Source organism: Bolinopsis microptera, chromosome 4, assembly GCF_026151205.1.
Source record: "Bolinopsis microptera isolate Bmic1 chromosome 4, MBARI_Bmic_1.0, whole genome shotgun sequence".
In the NCBI taxonomy this organism is placed as follows: Eukaryota; Metazoa; Ctenophora; class Tentaculata; order Lobata; family Bolinopsidae; genus Bolinopsis; species Bolinopsis microptera.
In genome coordinates, this window is record NC_087075.1 from 476,869 (window position 1) to 493,094 (window position 16,226).

Here is a 16,226-nt window from a genome sequence, read left to right on the forward strand (position 1 = left end):
TTATTAGTATGTAAGATATTGTAGTATGCAAGTAATGATGAAAATTCTGTGTCATTTCTGGAAAATATTAACAGAATTTCGATTCAGACAGCGACAGTCTGGATCCGAGTGCTGCAGTTTAGCTAACTTTATTATTTAATTTAACGGAGAATGTTATTTAAACTTAAAGGTACTATATAAGTGATATTGACAATTTAATTACTCGTCACGTGGTGTAATGATAGACTATTAACTACTCAGCATCGAAAACAAATTTTGTAATAACAATATTAGTGAGAACTATAATAAATATTACAACACTTCTGCTATTAATTCGTTTATCAATTACTAATTAACTGCTAATTAATTAAACACTTATAGTAAGCACTACAAGAGCTCTATTTGAGTTGTTGTAAAATCTACAATTTTAAATCCCTCTCTCCGACATGTAATAAGTGAAGTGTGAACGATCCCTATACTAAGAGAGTGTACATAATCAGTGTAGATAATAGTGTACATAATAGAGGCTTTCAATATTACTTTAAATAATCAATAATCATAGTGTTGAACACGGAAAATTACATTTTAAACAACATTACTGTGATATCTTATCTAAACTGATGATGACTCGTAAATATAGCTGTACAAATTATAGAACAAAGAGGCAGTTACTATATCAACACACTATAGCAACACACTATACTCTATAGCAACATACTTACAATTATCCTATCAAGCCAGGCGAATATACCATTTGACAAGCTCGCTGTATCTCAATAAACTGCAAAAAAGTATCTATCTACAACTACGAAATTTTTATCACCAGGCTCTCTGTTATGTCCACTCTGCGCATAATTCACCCAACTTCAATTTGATAACAACTAATCAACTAATCAGTCAATGACTCCCCGAGTGATCAGGCGAGGGTAGTGTCCTCCTCGTCATCAGGCGAGGGTAGTGTCACTAGTGACGTCATCAGGCGAGGGTAGTGTCATCCTCGTCATCAGCATGAGTTCGGTTCCGGAGAGTGTCGCTCTCGATCATACTCTCCATTTCCATCTCATCATCCTCCTCTACTACCTTGTAGTAGGGGTTCGATATGTAGGGTCTAAAGTTCCAGCCTGGGTAAAGGGTGATTATTTAGTCAACTCATTTCGCAAATTTTATTTAATAAGTTTCTTAAAACTTAGTTAACTACATAATTAATTGATGTTTGATGATACCTGTTATGAGGAAGAATGCTATAGTTGCAATCTCGTCCATAAAGTTAGTACACCACGCTAGTTGGAACGGTAAAACCACCTGGAGAATAGGTTAGTTAGTTATTTAGTTAGTTAGTTAGTTAGTTAGTTAGTTAGTTAGTTAGTTAGTTATTTAGTTAGTTAGTTAGTTAGTTAGTCAATTAGTTAGTTAGTAAGTTATTTAGTTAGTTAGTTAGTTAGTTAGTTAGTTAGTTAGTTAGTTAATAGTTAGTTAGTTAGTTAGTTAGTTAGTTAGTTAGTTAGTTAGTTAGTTAGTTAGTTAGTTAGTTAAATAGTTATTTAGTTAGTTAGTTAATTAGTTAGTTAGTAAGTTATTTAGTTAGTTAGTTAGTTAGTTAGTTAGTTAGTTAGTTAATTAGTTAGTTAGTAAGTTATTTAGTTAGTTAGTTAGTTAGTTGGTTGGTTATTTAGTTAGTTAGTTAGTAAGTTAGTTAGTTAGTTAGTTAGTTGGTTGGTTATTTAGTTAGTTAGTTAGTTAGTAAGTTAGTTAGTTAGTTAGTTAGTTAGTTAGTTATTTAGTTAATTAGTTAGTTAGTTAGTTAGTTAGTAAGTAAGTTAGTTAGTAAGTTAGTTAGTTAGTTAGTTATTTAGTTAGTAAGTTAGTTATTTAGTTAGTTATTTAGTTAGTAAGTTAGTTAGTTAGTTAGTTAGTTAGTTAGTTAGTAAGTTAGTAAGTTAGTTAGTTCGTTATTTAGTTAATTAGTACGTTATTTAGTTAGCGAGTAAGTTATTTAGTTAGTTAATTATTTAGTTAGTTACTAAGTTATTTAGTTAGTTAGTTAGTTAGTTAGTTAGTAAGTTAGTAAGTTATTAAGTTAGTTAGTAAGTTATTTAGTTAGTTAATTATTTAGTTAGTAAGTTAGTTAGTTAGTTAGTTAGTTAGTTAGTTAGTTAGTTAGTTAGTTAGTTAGTTAGTTATTTAGTTAGTAAGTTATTTAGTTAGTAAGTTATTAAGTTAGTAAGTTATTAAGTTAGTTAGTTAGTTATTTAGTTAGTAAGTTATTTAGTTAGTTAGTTAGTTAGTTATTTAGTTAGTTAGTTATTTAGTTAGTAATTTAGTTAGTTAGTTAGTTAGTTAGTTAGTTAGTTAGTTAGTTAGTTAGTTAGTTAGTTAGTTAGTTAGTTAGTTAGTTAGTTAGTTAGTTTGTAAGTTATTAAGTTAGCTAATTATAAAATAAGTTATTTACTTAGTTAGTTAGGCCCAACGGTACATACAGGGTGGGCCAAAAGTCACTGGACATACGTTGGCCTTAATAGCTCTGCCGTGTTTTATATTTGAGAGCTGTTGCTTTGCAGATAGCATACTGTACCTTCTGGTTCGAGGATTTTGTCATCAAAATTTGAAAATTCGAGTATTTTAGACCACGCCCATTCATTATTAAAACACCTATATTGTTCTCTCTGAACATGCTGGACGCCTAATTTTTTCAAAGACGGTAGATTATTACATGTTCCAACAATGACGATTTGAAATAAATGAGTTATCAAGCATTTAGTTTATCGTGTTAGAAAAAGTGATTGGGTGATTATGTGACGCGACACCTTAATTGGGCTACCCTAAAACTTCCCACTGTGTAAATCTGATATCACGTACCCCATGCCATGCTTTAAGCGTGCTACCTGAGCCTTAGGAGTTAATAGAGAATTCCTGGCGGAAAATGAATAGTGAAACATAACTGTTGCGAAAGGATAACTTTATTTTTGCCGACCTTGTTATTTAGTCAGTTATTAGTCAGTTATTAGTCAGTTATTAGTCAGTTATTAGTCAGTTATTAGTCAGTTATTAGTCAGTTATTAGTCAGTTATTAGTCAGTTATTAGTAAATTATTTAGTTAGTAAGTTATTTATTTAGTTAATTATTGAGTAAGTTATTTAGTTAGTTAGTTATTAAGTAGGTTAGTTAGTTATGTAGAAAGTTATTTAGTAAGTTATTCGGTAAGTTATTTAGTAAGTTATTTAGTAAATTATTTAGTAAATTATTTAGTAAATTATTTAGTAAGTTATTTAGTTAGTTAGTTATTAAGTAGGTTAGTTAGTTATGTAGTAAGTTATTTGGTAAGTTATTTAGTAAGTTATTTAGTAAGTTATTTAGTAAATTATTTAGTAAGTTATTTAGTAAGTTATTTAGTAAGTTATTTAGTAAGTTATTTAGTAAGTTATTTAGTAAGTTATTTAGTAAGTTATTTAGTAAGTTATTTAGTAAGTTATTTAGTAAGTTATTTAGTAAGTTATTTAGTAAGTTATTTAGTAAGTTATTTAGTAAGTTATTTAGTAAGTTATTCAATAAGTTATTTAGTAAGTTATTTAGTAAGTTATTTAGTAAGTTATTTAGTAAGTTATTTAGTAAGTTATTTAGTAAGTTATTTAGTAAGTTATTTAGTAAGTTATTTAGTAAGTTATTTAGTAAGTTATTCAATAAGTTATTTAGTAAGTTATTTAGTAAGTTATTTAGTAAGTTATTTAGTAAGTTATTTAGTAAGTTATTTGGTAAGTTATTTAGTAAGTTATTTAGTAAGTTATTTAGTAAGTTATTTAGTAAGTTATTTAGTAAGTTATTTAGTAAGTTATTTAGTAAGTTATTTAGTAAGTTATTTAGTAAGTTATTTAGTAAGTTATTTAGTAAGTTATTTAGTAAGTTATTTAGTAAGTTATTTAGTAATTTATATTTAGTAAGTTATTTGCTTGGAAAAAACCTACAAAAACGGTGCGATTATGAAAAATGTAAGTGGTCGTCAAATAGGACAAAAGTGGAGTTATATTTGAAATAGAATATACCCTCCGTTAAACAAAGCTTTAACTATTTAATAGGCACTAAAGGACAACAGTTGTCACTGGATTCACATTATAGGACTGACGATTTTACCTCCATAAACTTGAGAGCTATTCTGGTGATGTAGATGTAGACAACAACAAGTATGTAGAAGTGTCGGAACAGTTTCAGCTGTGATAGCACAAGCGTCGTCTTGTTATCTGACCTCTGAGTAATGAGTATGAGATTAGTTGTCAAATTGAATGATGATTATATGTTTATTAAAACATTTTGTATAATTATGTTGTTTTACCCAATCACGTGTAAATCAGTGATCTGCACATTAAACACGTGACCTCAGATGCAGAACACTGTTAAACAGTAAACACGGGCCTGTTAAAACAGTAAACAAGTTCGTTAGGATTATCGCAAAACGCAATCATGCAATGTAAGCAGCTGCTAGCTTTTGTACAATGGCTCTGTGAGTTCCATCGTTGATCATTTGTACATAAATTCCAGTCCCAGCAGCTTTAATGAGGTGTGAACAATGTAAATGTAAATAAATTAAAGCTTGTTTAGGACAACACTTACCTCGGTAGCTTGTTGAAGATGTCTTATTGACCACATCACTGGGAATATAATAGCTCCACAACACAGCAAATCTGAGGGGAGTGGAATAAGAATGGGAATATAATAGCTCCACAACACAGCAAATCTGAGGGGAGTGGAATAAGAATGGGAATATAATAGCTCCACAACACAGCAAATCTGAGGGGAGTGGAATAAGAATGGGAATATAATAGCTCCACAACACAGCAAATCTGAGGGGAGTGGAATAAGAATGGGAATATAATAGCTCCACAACACAGCAAATCTGAGGGGAGTGGAATAAGAATGGGAATATAATAGCTCCACAACACAGCAAATCTGAGGGGAGTGGAATAAGAATGGGAATATAATAGCTCCACAACACAGCAAATCTGAGGGGAGTGGAATAAGAATGGGAATATAATAGCTCCACAACACAGCAAATCTGAGGGGAGTGGAATAAGAATGGGAATATAATAGCTCCACAACACAGCAAATCTGAGGGGAGTGGAATAAGAATGGGAAAATAATAGCTCCACAACACAGCAAATCTGAGGGGAGTGGAATAAGAATGGGAATATAATAGCTCCACAACACAGCAAATCTGAGGGGAGTGGAATAAGAATGGGAATATAATAGCTCCACAACACAGCAAATCTGACCAGGGGAGTGGAATAACAATGGGAATATAATAGCTCCACAACACAGCAAATCTGAGGGGAGTGGAATAAGAATGGGAATATGATAGCTCCACAACACAGCAAATCTGAGGGGAATGGAATAAGAATGGGAATATAATAGCTCCACAACACAGCAAATCTGAGGGGAATGGAATAAGAATGGGAATATAATAGCTCCACAACACAGCAAATCTGAGGGGAATGGAATAAGAATGGGAAGGACATTGTGTCGACAAAAGTTGCATAAAATGAAATGAAATATATATTTCCCGCTCAATTTGATAAATTAAGAATTACCGATAGTTTACTAGGTAAGAAATGAGAGTCTCTACTCACTGTAAAACAAAATACATCATTATTGGACCCTGGTCATTAGGAAAGTTTGCACGAGATGGACCACGTTTTTCCCAATTTAACTTTAGATATAATCTAAACGTTTATAAATGAGGTTAACCTCTCAATTTAGGTATAGCGAAAATAGATTAGATGATAGAGTTGTCGTTTTCATCGTAAGATTACGACATACAAATTTCTAAATAGATGTAGTGCTGATTTACTTCATTTTAGTGTTGAAAATGAGGTTAACCATCACATTTGGTACTGTAAGAATTATCCCAATTATTTACATACGAATTACGATTCTTACTTTGTTATGTACCACAATATCGCAGTGAGGTATCTATTTGTATTCCAGTGCCTCAAATATGATCATGTGACAAAGGTGATTTCAACTGACCATATTTAAGTAGAAGAGTTCACCCGCAAATGGCTACAAAATGAGGTTAACCTCTCATTTGTTGAATATCAGGCCAGTCAATCACATTTTAACCTCAAAAACGTAATCGTTACACTGGACAAATGTTTTATTACATGTATAAAGGTATAACAATGTATTGATAAACCAATCCCAGTGTAATATGGACTATGGTCTATAGCGAGGTTAACAATCATATTTTTACTACTACTACAAGATATCATGATATTTAACCTCATTTTTAGACAAATTTTGGTTTATGATATTGATTTTCCCGACATAAAGTATCTCAATAAACATCTTCTCACCTTAAAGCAAAAATTATAAGGAGACGCTACTAAATACGGAAAACAATGCAAAATTTGAGATTTTGACAGTGGAATAAAAACACTTTAAAACTCGTTTTACGGGAAATGGCTATTTTCCGTAGAAAGCTCAACTTTTGGAAAAGACTGGCCACACCCAGGACCTGAAACTTGGCACAGGTGTTCCTTAGACTGTTTCACAAAATTCTATTGTTCAGAATTTAGATATTTGCCTCTTATTTTACCATTTACACGTTACACTTACTCTATGGGCCAAACTCTTCTTGATTATACAGATTCTGAAAAAGATTTAGGCATAATCATGACGTCTAATCTAAATTTTAATAGCCAGGCCGATGCTCTATATGGTAAAGCTAACCAAAAATTTGGCATGCTTAAGAGAAATTGTCATTTTATTAATGATCTGAACAAGAGAAGAGTCTTGTATCTTACTCTTGTACGCTCAATATTCGAACACTGTCCCATCATTTGGCGACCAGCGTCCAGTAGCACTATCAATAGGCTTAAAGGATTGCAGAAAAGGGCCCTCAAATGGATTCGTAATGATTACGGTGTAAGCTATAGTGTAGAGGAAATCTATAATGCCCATTGTAAACAGTTAAATATTCTGCCCCTAAAGTACAGGTTTGATTACCATGATCTCAAGTTCTTTCATTCCCTAGTGCATCAATACCACCCATGCACCACTCTGCCTCAGTACCTTACTTTCTTCTCCGGGTCAAGCCGACTGAGAAGCTCACATCTTGATCACTTATCAGTAATATCTTCAATTCCACCTGGCTCAGCTATATCTAAATCTTACTTTTATCGAGCTCATCTCACTTGGAACCGACTTCCTCTTTCCCTTCGAGAGATTATCAGACCAGGTGTGTTTAAAACAGAACTTATTAAACACATCTGGAAGGAACATGTTTGTACTGCATCTGTAGATATTGACCCTAGTTCAGATCCTGACAATTCTTTTTCTCCTGACTACGGGTAGTGTATTTCTCTATTATTTTTGTTTTTATTTTTTTTGAGGTACTCATCACGCATTTTTGCTTTATTCGGATACAATTTTGATTTAGTCTTTTATATTCAATTATTTAAATTTTATCGTTAAAACTTCATTCCATTGGAAATATTACAAATCAGCCAATTGTAATTGAGAATTTTTGGGTTGTGGCAATTATTCTTAAAAACCTAGAAATGCCTCCTAAGTTCACAGCTCATATTATTTGCCCATTTTTCTCCTTCTGCACTTGGGGCCCAATGTAATTGCTCGACTTTTCATCAGGTCTCTCGAGGCCTTTTGTTTGGTTATTTGGGTGTATTGGTGTCCCCTGATTGTTATCATCGCTGTACACTTGTCAAGGCATTTTTTGGTTTCTCTAGTCCATTTTTAGAAATTCTATACAACATTGATATTGTAATAAATTCTGATGATAATAATTGAAAGATTTCAATAAAAAAAATTCTTGAAATATGAGGTTAACTTTATCCCTAATTTTCTTTTTTTCCTCTAACTTGAAAAAAAATATTTAGAGTTAAAGTTTAAGTTTTACATGTAACTACAGGTAAACCTCAAATTTTGGCGCAATATCTCAGCAACGCAAGGTCAGATTTTTATGCGGTTTTTTCTACTTGTTCATCTCCAACAGCTCGATCACATATACAGTGAAAACTGGAAAAATGGTCATTTACCCGCCCCCCCCCCCCCCCCCCCCTCTGGCCTTAATTAATTACCTATGTCTGGACTTGATCACTGAAATTATTGTGATATAAATGTGACTACTGATTTACATACCAACAAATATGAGTATCTTCTTCCAAGTTCCGTAATTTAGCTCTGCTTCTTCGCTACTATCAATGATTATATACGCAACATTTGCCAATATCTGGAGATGAAGATTCTGTCAATTTTAAGCTCCTACGTTATTCTTGCGGTGAGCTTATTTATTTTCATTCATGTTAATGTATGTTAGTTGATGTTAATTTGATGTTCATTTACGTTAATATAGGTACAGGGTGGCCCAGAAGTAACTGCCCAACCGCAACCCTTTTATAACTCATGTAATTCGTCTTAGAATTGCACAGAAATTTCAGAGATTATAGATATGGGTCAAACTTAGATTTCCTGAAAGTTTCGTCAAATTTAATTAATTACAGTGGGTGTTGCACGCCACTCCCTCTTTTTCACTATTGTCACCATAAAGTGAGAACGCTTTCAACTAGGAACTTCAAAGTTTCTAGACACATTTTGTATAATAATTGAAGTGCTTTACCAAAATTTCAAGTTGGTTGTTCACAATTTAACCGAGTTATGACCCTTTTAAGATCTTGCAGATACGTTGCAGATACGTGATATTATATACCTAAGAACACTTGATCGGCTCACTCCCCTTGCATGCCTTTGGCCCGTACGTCTCACATCCCTTGATACGAGAACCCCCTTTAGCAAGAGCTCCCGTCCCTTATGAAAATTTTAGGAAATCTAAGTTTGACCCATATCTATAATCTCTGAAATTTCTGTGCATTTCTAAGAAGAATTACATGAGTTATTAAAGGGTTGCGTGTGGGCAGTTACTTCTGAGCCACCCTGTATTTGTGCCTCGAACTAATCTTTATTTGTGTTTGTATTCAATTCTTGTTTAAATACAATAATTTTAAGCTGCTACAATTACCTGTAATGGAACGACTGTCATGAGGACTAGCTTCTCGTTGTAAGACAACACATGTTTTATAAAAGCGAACCCCATCCCAATGAGCGCTAGCGAGATAAACAGTAACATTCCTCTAACGAGATGTATAATATACCTGAAAATACGTTATACTTCCAGTTATACAAATACACGGTGGTCTCTACTCAGGCCCTGTCATACACATAAATTAACTCTACTCAGAATCATTTTTAGTTCTAAATTATATAAAATCTCCACATAATCACTGGCCTAATTAAATCCTTCGGCTTCCTGTAATTGGCTAGTTACACTTGTGTAACATTGTGGCTGTTGGAATACTCCGAAGTAAAATAAGTGTGAGATAAAAAAAATTAAAAAAAATAAACATACAGTACTGAAATAAAATCCTATATTGAACTTGCTGATTAGTTTATGCAGTTAACACCCAAACAAAAAACTTAAGCAATGTATTAAGTGGGTTTACCCTCAATTTATGGTGAAACTTTTCTCCACCAGGTACTTGCACCCCCCCCCCCCCCCCCCGCACCAGGTGCCAACAAACTAGGACCGGGAGACGGGGTGCCATGCCATTTCGATGTCCGCACCTACTCCTTCATATAAGACCTTTGTGATGCGAGCTCAGAAGCGGGGAGCCTGCTTTCGGAGGTACGTATCGAGAAAGACTCGGATTTAAAATTCAAAGTTGTCCTGGAAACCACTTTTCTTAAAGTTTCATGCAGGGGTGTAGGAATAGTACATACATATATAATATGCACAAAAGCTGTAGAATATCTGCACGATGTGAGAAGTATTTTTCCTAAAGCACGGTTGTATTGTTTCAATGAAATTTATTATGAGCTTTTGAAAACAGTCCGGCGCTGAGCCCAAATTTCAGCAAAATAATGCCTTTTTTTTCGGACACTTTTTTGATTCAAGGCAGTTTTCAAAAGGCAATACCTCAGGAATCCAAGATTTTCGAGAATTATGGCTGTGTGTTCTGAGATCAGCATGGCTATATCTAACTAATGATACCAAAATTTTGTAAATCCAAGAAACTAAAAATAATTCGATGACCACCCAATAGATTACAGAGATGTATATATACTATATAGTTTAGGCTTTCCTTTGATGTAAAGTCTCTCTTTAAGGGCATTATATATGGTTTCAGGTTTTTGGCTCATAATTTAGCCATTTTTGTCCAATCCGGATAAAAAATGTACGTAGTTCAGGAGACCATTGCACTAGCTACAAGTAGAACACCCAAAATCTGGGTTTTGAGCATGTTGAGCTGATTCGGCATAATTGGGCCAAAAATGGACCAAATATGGGCATGCACCACGGGCACCCGAGATTGGACCCCCTTAAAGTTTGGTCGGAGGTTCTAGTTTGTTGGTCAACTGTTATCTCGAATACAAGTCTCACAAAAAAAAACATGGAGAACCCCCCCCCCCCCCCCCCCCCCCCTTAATTACAAGGATTATTTATTAGTAAATACCAGAGTATAGCCCAGGCTTCATCAGGAGTGCCGTGCGAGGCAATAAAGTAATAATCAATAGCGTGCAGAATGCAGGCCAGGAACTTTGCAAACACTAGTGCGGCCATCAAGTAGTGGATCTGAAATTAGCAAGAATTTATGACTGATCATGATCGTGACAGCAATAAATTAGATAAACATAGGTGCATCTTCATTCTTCGGGTTTATTTTCTGCCAATAAATATTACTAGCGTATTGTGTGAAGGATCTGTAAAAATTAGTATAACGACTCAATAGTGCTTAATGAAGGACCCCCAAGAATGGACCTTCAAAGAAATTTGATAAAAATTCATTTGAACAGGAAGATTACCTTGAATAAGTTATCGGAGTAATGGATCATAACTTTCATCCACAACCAGAACATTCCGAAGTAGACGATACCCATAACAGTGTAGAGGAACGTCAGGGGCTTTTCACCTGCAGAGAGGAATGATTCTCCATTTTTCTGAAACATTGTTCATTAACATAACAGCAATACCTTACGTTTATATATCAACACAACATCTTGAAACTTATTGTTATGATCAGATGAAATATGGTAAACATGAAAGATTAAGGTTCTCAGATCATTGTAATAGTAAAGATCTAGCCATGCTGATCTTAGAACACACAACCATAACTCTTGGATTACCGTTTATAATTTAGATGAAATTTGACTCAGATCATCGAAAACATCGAAAGTTGCATCACTGAGAAAGACTTACTGCTGTGATGACGGCACTGAAAAGGTAGTCCACTGTTGTTCGGTAGCTTGTGGGCTCTCTCGGACATCGGTAGAAATAAAATGTGAACTGTCCTTCGTCTTCCGGTTTAACCTGCAAAAAAGACCGAAAATTATAATGTTCGAATATTATAAAAAAAACATTTGTATCATAATATGATATAAATGAATGTAATCAACATGATATTGAAACATATTCTATTAATAATAATACGTAATAATACGTAATAATAAATTATTATATTCTATTAATCAGGTAATAATTTATAATTTCACCTATAACAGGCTGTCAAATACTCGATCAGTATATTCAGCTAGTAGTATATTCAGCTAGTAGTATATTCAGTAGACTTTAATGTTGTTTTTTTTTTTCAAAGTATCAGAAATAATGATAATCTGTTTTCGCTCTCTTGAGTGGGTCGATCAGTAATAAATTGAAATTATAAAACAAACCTCAAGCTGGAAATGAAATGAATATGAATTGTTGGTAGGTGAATGCTCAACTTTGAACAAAGCATCTGGACTTGTATTTTCTGTCCTGAAATAATTATAAAACTTGAGAAAGAGCAACCTTCGTAACAAAATGTTCAATGTTCATAAAATTTTCATCTCACAAATCAATAATGAGAAACTGTTAAAAAAACACAGCATTTCTTTACCAGTACAGAAGCATTGTATTAAAACTTTTTTTAACTCACAATAAATCTGTGAGTTTCAAATTGGAAATGTCCCACTTTACAGCTCCATACTGGGACATATCTTCATTTATCAGCTTGGGAGGATCGTCTTTATCCAATAGCTGAAAAAGGGCAAGGGCTGTGTGATAACACTTAACCATTATGAAACCATAAGAATTGAGATGGAAGTTGGAACTTATTTTTAGAACTTTAGAATTAACGAGAATTAACAAGAATTAACGAGAATTGTGCATGCTCTGATGAGTTATAACTTCAGGATACAGTAAACTCCCGATTGACCGTACCTTGATTTACCATACTCAGTACCTCTTGCCTTTCCCCAAAATTAAAAATGTCTAAATTTTTAATTAAATCTCACGTGATCTTGGCCTTGGAAATACAGCTTATAATATAAATGGGATGCAATGTCGAGCGAGCTTGTCAGGCTCGTTACTTCCTCTAATTGCCCCTTACTAAAGCGGTTGTGAACCATAACCCCTAATTGGGAACTGAGTGGATTTGGGTTAAAAACATATAAGAGATACGATGATTTAACTTGTAGAAGCTTTCAATAAACATGTGTTAATCGTCGTCAGCTGGGAAACTCTGCGGAGAGAAACCATGAAATCCGACAGGGACTCAAAGTCCCTGGTTTACCGTATTTTTTTCCTGTCCCCCAAACTATAAGTGTGCTGTAAATAGGGATTTTACTGTATCATACCTAAGATTCGTGTAACTACTTGTGATTCAAGTAAAAATTCCCAAATTTTAACTTAACTTTCATCTGTGTAGGATATTGGAAGCAAAAGGTGAACAATTATTATACTCATGCCTCATGAAGTAAAAATGCGATTCCTAATACATTCAAACTTCAAAGCTATGGCGCTGTAAAATAGAACATTTTCGATAACAGATACAAATTACGTTTCAACACCATATGAGTGACCTGTGACCTGTGACCATATGGGAAAATGGGCGATTAGGTTTGGCCTCTATACGGCCACTATACGGCCACCATACGGCCTCTATACGGCCTCTATATGGCCTCTATACGGCCTTTATACGGCGTCTCTATACGGCCTTTATACGGCCTTTATACGGCGTCTATACGGCCTTTATACGGCCTCTATACGGCCTCTATATGGCCTCTATATGGCCTTTATACGGCCTTTATACGACCACCTAAAAAGAACATCATATAGCCATTATATGATCATTATATGGCCACTAAGCAAGTTACCACTTAACAAATAACCGCTTGCAGTTTACCGATATTGAAGTTCGGTTAATTTAGAATAGTAATATAATGATATCATAATAAATCCCAATCAATACACAATTACAATAAGATACATAATTTAATACACATTTCTAGCAGTTAAATGAAATTACAGGTTTGAATTAAAGTTCATGCTCTCCTGATAGAATTAACACTAGGTTTTCTGCGTTAATTGTCGTAATTACCGACTCGGCCTTCGGCCTCGTTGGTGATGCGACAAGATTAACGCATCAAACCGAGCGTTGCGGCTGTATTGCGGTAAACTGCAAGCGGTTATTTGTTAAGTGGTAACTTGCTTAGTGGCCATATAATGATCATATAATAATGGCTATAATATGATGTTCTTTTTAGGTGGCCGTATAAAGGCCGTATAGTGGCCGTGTAGGGGCCATATAGTGGCCGTATAGAGGCCAAACCTCATCGCCCAATTTCCCGTCTATATAACATATAACATATACAATATACATATAACATATACATATAACATATACATATAACATATACATATAACATATACATATAACATATACATATAACATATACATATAACATATACATTATATAATCGAGTGCATCCAAACACGCACTTATTGTACAATGTACCGTTTTGTTTCGGCATGTAGTAGCTGTTTCGTGAGCTTGCAAGTTTTATTCTCTTTTAAGATAATTTAAAAAAATAAAAATCACCCTGATTTTGTTGTGAAATTTGATTTCGAGATAGCAATTGACCAACTACATGGCCTGTGACCGAACTTTTGAGGGGGTTCCGGACTCAGCTCCGGGTGCCCACCGGTGCTTACGGGACAGTCACGCCCATTTTTGGTCCCAATTATGCCAAATCACCTTAACATGCTCAAAACCCAGATTTTAGGTGCTCTACTTGTAGCTATGGTACCCTGAACTTAATGTCATTAGCAATTCTACGTTGATTCTGAAAATTTCATGAAAAAGTATTGAAACCCTATTGAGTTCTATTGTTTTGAGCGAAATCAGTTCCAAAATATCGCGAACTGAGATATGGGCGATTTTGTTAAGTTTTTTGCGATTATTTGAACACAGAATCCACAGTTAGATAGATATTGAGCTGATAATCATAGAGAATGGCGTGTAGTTGAGGCTTACCTTTTATATAAAGTTAGTTTCATTCAAAAATATTGATATTTGACCAATTTATGGGCCAAAATCAATCAAATTTGGTGCGTATGTCCAAATATGGGCATATGTTTTTTGGCTCATAACTCAGTCATTTTATGTCTAATCTTTATGCTATCTCGAAATCAAATTTCACAAAAAAATCAGGGTGGCCCAGAAGTAACTGCCCACACGCAACCCTTTAATAACTCATGCAATTTATCTTAGAATCGCACAGAAATTTCAGAGATTATAGATATGGGTCAAACTTAGATTTCCTGAAAGTTTTGTCAAATTTAATTAATTACAGTGGGTGTGGCACGCCAATCCCTTTTTTTCGCTATTGTCAGCATAAAGTGACAACGCTTTCAGCTAGGAACTTCAAAGTTTCTAGACATATTTGGTTTGATAATTGAAGTGCTTTCCCAAAATTTCAAGTTGGTTGCTAGCAAGCAACAATGAGCCTCATTAGGCGGTAACGAGCATGTTGGTGGATGACGATCTGATCACTTTGAGTGAATACTGATAGTGACGCGCTTCGGTTGCTGTCCTATAAGCATGAGCAGTCTCCAACAAATCAGGGCATTGATTGAGTGAAGATATCACTGATTTAGTGATGGGTCACGTATCTGCAAGATCTTAAAAGGGTCATAACTCGGTTAAATTGTGAACGACCAACTTGAAATTTTGGGAAAGCACTTCAATTATTAAACAAAATGTGTCTAGAAACTTAAGTTTGACCCATACCATATCTATAATCTCTGAAATTTCTGTGCAATTCTAAGAAGAATTACGTGAGTTATTAAAGGGTTGCGTGTGGGCAGTTACTTCTGGGCCACCCTGTATATATATTTCAATATTCACTAACCAAGTTCAATATCTTTGGATGCTTATCAAAGAAAGCTATGGACTTGGGTCTGCAGATGTTAATGTGTGTCTCCACATATTGTGATGCTGTCTGGGTTTGGGAACTTTCCACAACAATCCCTGTAATAGAAATTATTTGGTTAAACTGCTTCACAAAAGATCCAGATATATTTAAGTTCAAGCCAATCAATTTATTGTATCGGTGCAATGAATATTGTTATTCTCACCATATTTTGCATCAATATTGTCTTTTATAATCAAATCTGTGACTTGGAAGTCAACAAAGCCATCCTTTGTAAGCCCAAAGTTGGCAAGTGGTATTATTTCTCTCCTATCGGATACTATGTTTATATTGTGGATTCGTCCACACACTATTGCAATACAGAGCTGCAAAATAACCAACAACCTACATGCTGTCATCCCTAGTAAATAGTATAAGATTGAAGTATGTTTTACAGTTCACACATCATCAGTTTTATATATAAATAAAGATAATAATAATTGAAGCTAAGGGGATAAACCCCCTTAGCTGTAATTTACATATACAGTGCACCTGTATATCTCAATTATTTAAAGAGTGACTGAAATTTTGTTTGATTATGAAATTTTTTAACAGGGGGGGGGGGGGGCCAAAAGTAACGTTACATACGTTGGCCTTTATAATAGCTCAGTCACTGATTGCCCGATTGAGGTAATTATTTTGGGTATGAGGGGGGGGGGCAGGGGGGTCTTTATAAAATTTCTTTCAAAATTGATTTTATAGTTGTTTCAGATAGAGGGGAGTGATATCTATCTGCTGCTTTTGGTTCCATGGAAAACTATTGTTCCTAGCCGAAGCTATTGCCAGTCAAAGGTCTGCGCTCATGTGTAATTGTATCGCGTGAGCGATTTTCAATTGCGTGCCCTGAAAATTGAGTCTAAAAATCTATCTTCTCCTACATTTTTTAGCAATCACCTTGAAACTTTCATAAAGACCCCCCCCCCCCCCCCCCCCCTGCCCCCTTAATATGTTGCGACCA

At 34.4% G+C, this 16,226-nt stretch overlaps 1 protein-coding gene across 1 annotated transcript; it reads right to left on the minus strand.

Annotated features, from left to right (window-relative positions):
* Positions 1 to 269: 269 nt before the first annotated feature.
* LOC134814111 (protein GPR107-like) lies at positions 270 to 15,643 on the minus strand. The gene is made up of 13 exons (XM_063822147.1): positions 15,435 to 15,643; positions 15,209 to 15,327; positions 11,952 to 12,052; positions 11,707 to 11,791; positions 11,237 to 11,347; positions 10,843 to 10,977; positions 10,494 to 10,612; positions 9,002 to 9,134; positions 8,125 to 8,215; positions 4,582 to 4,652; positions 4,105 to 4,218; positions 1,203 to 1,281; positions 270 to 1,100 (listed from the first exon to the last, which is right to left on the minus strand). Exons 1-13 carry the CDS (start codon positions 15,625 to 15,627, stop codon positions 955 to 957), a joined length of 1,497 nt encoding a protein of 498 aa, XP_063678217.1. The 5' UTR covers positions 15,628 to 15,643; the 3' UTR covers positions 270 to 954.
* Positions 15,644 to 16,226: the final 583 nt, after the last annotated feature.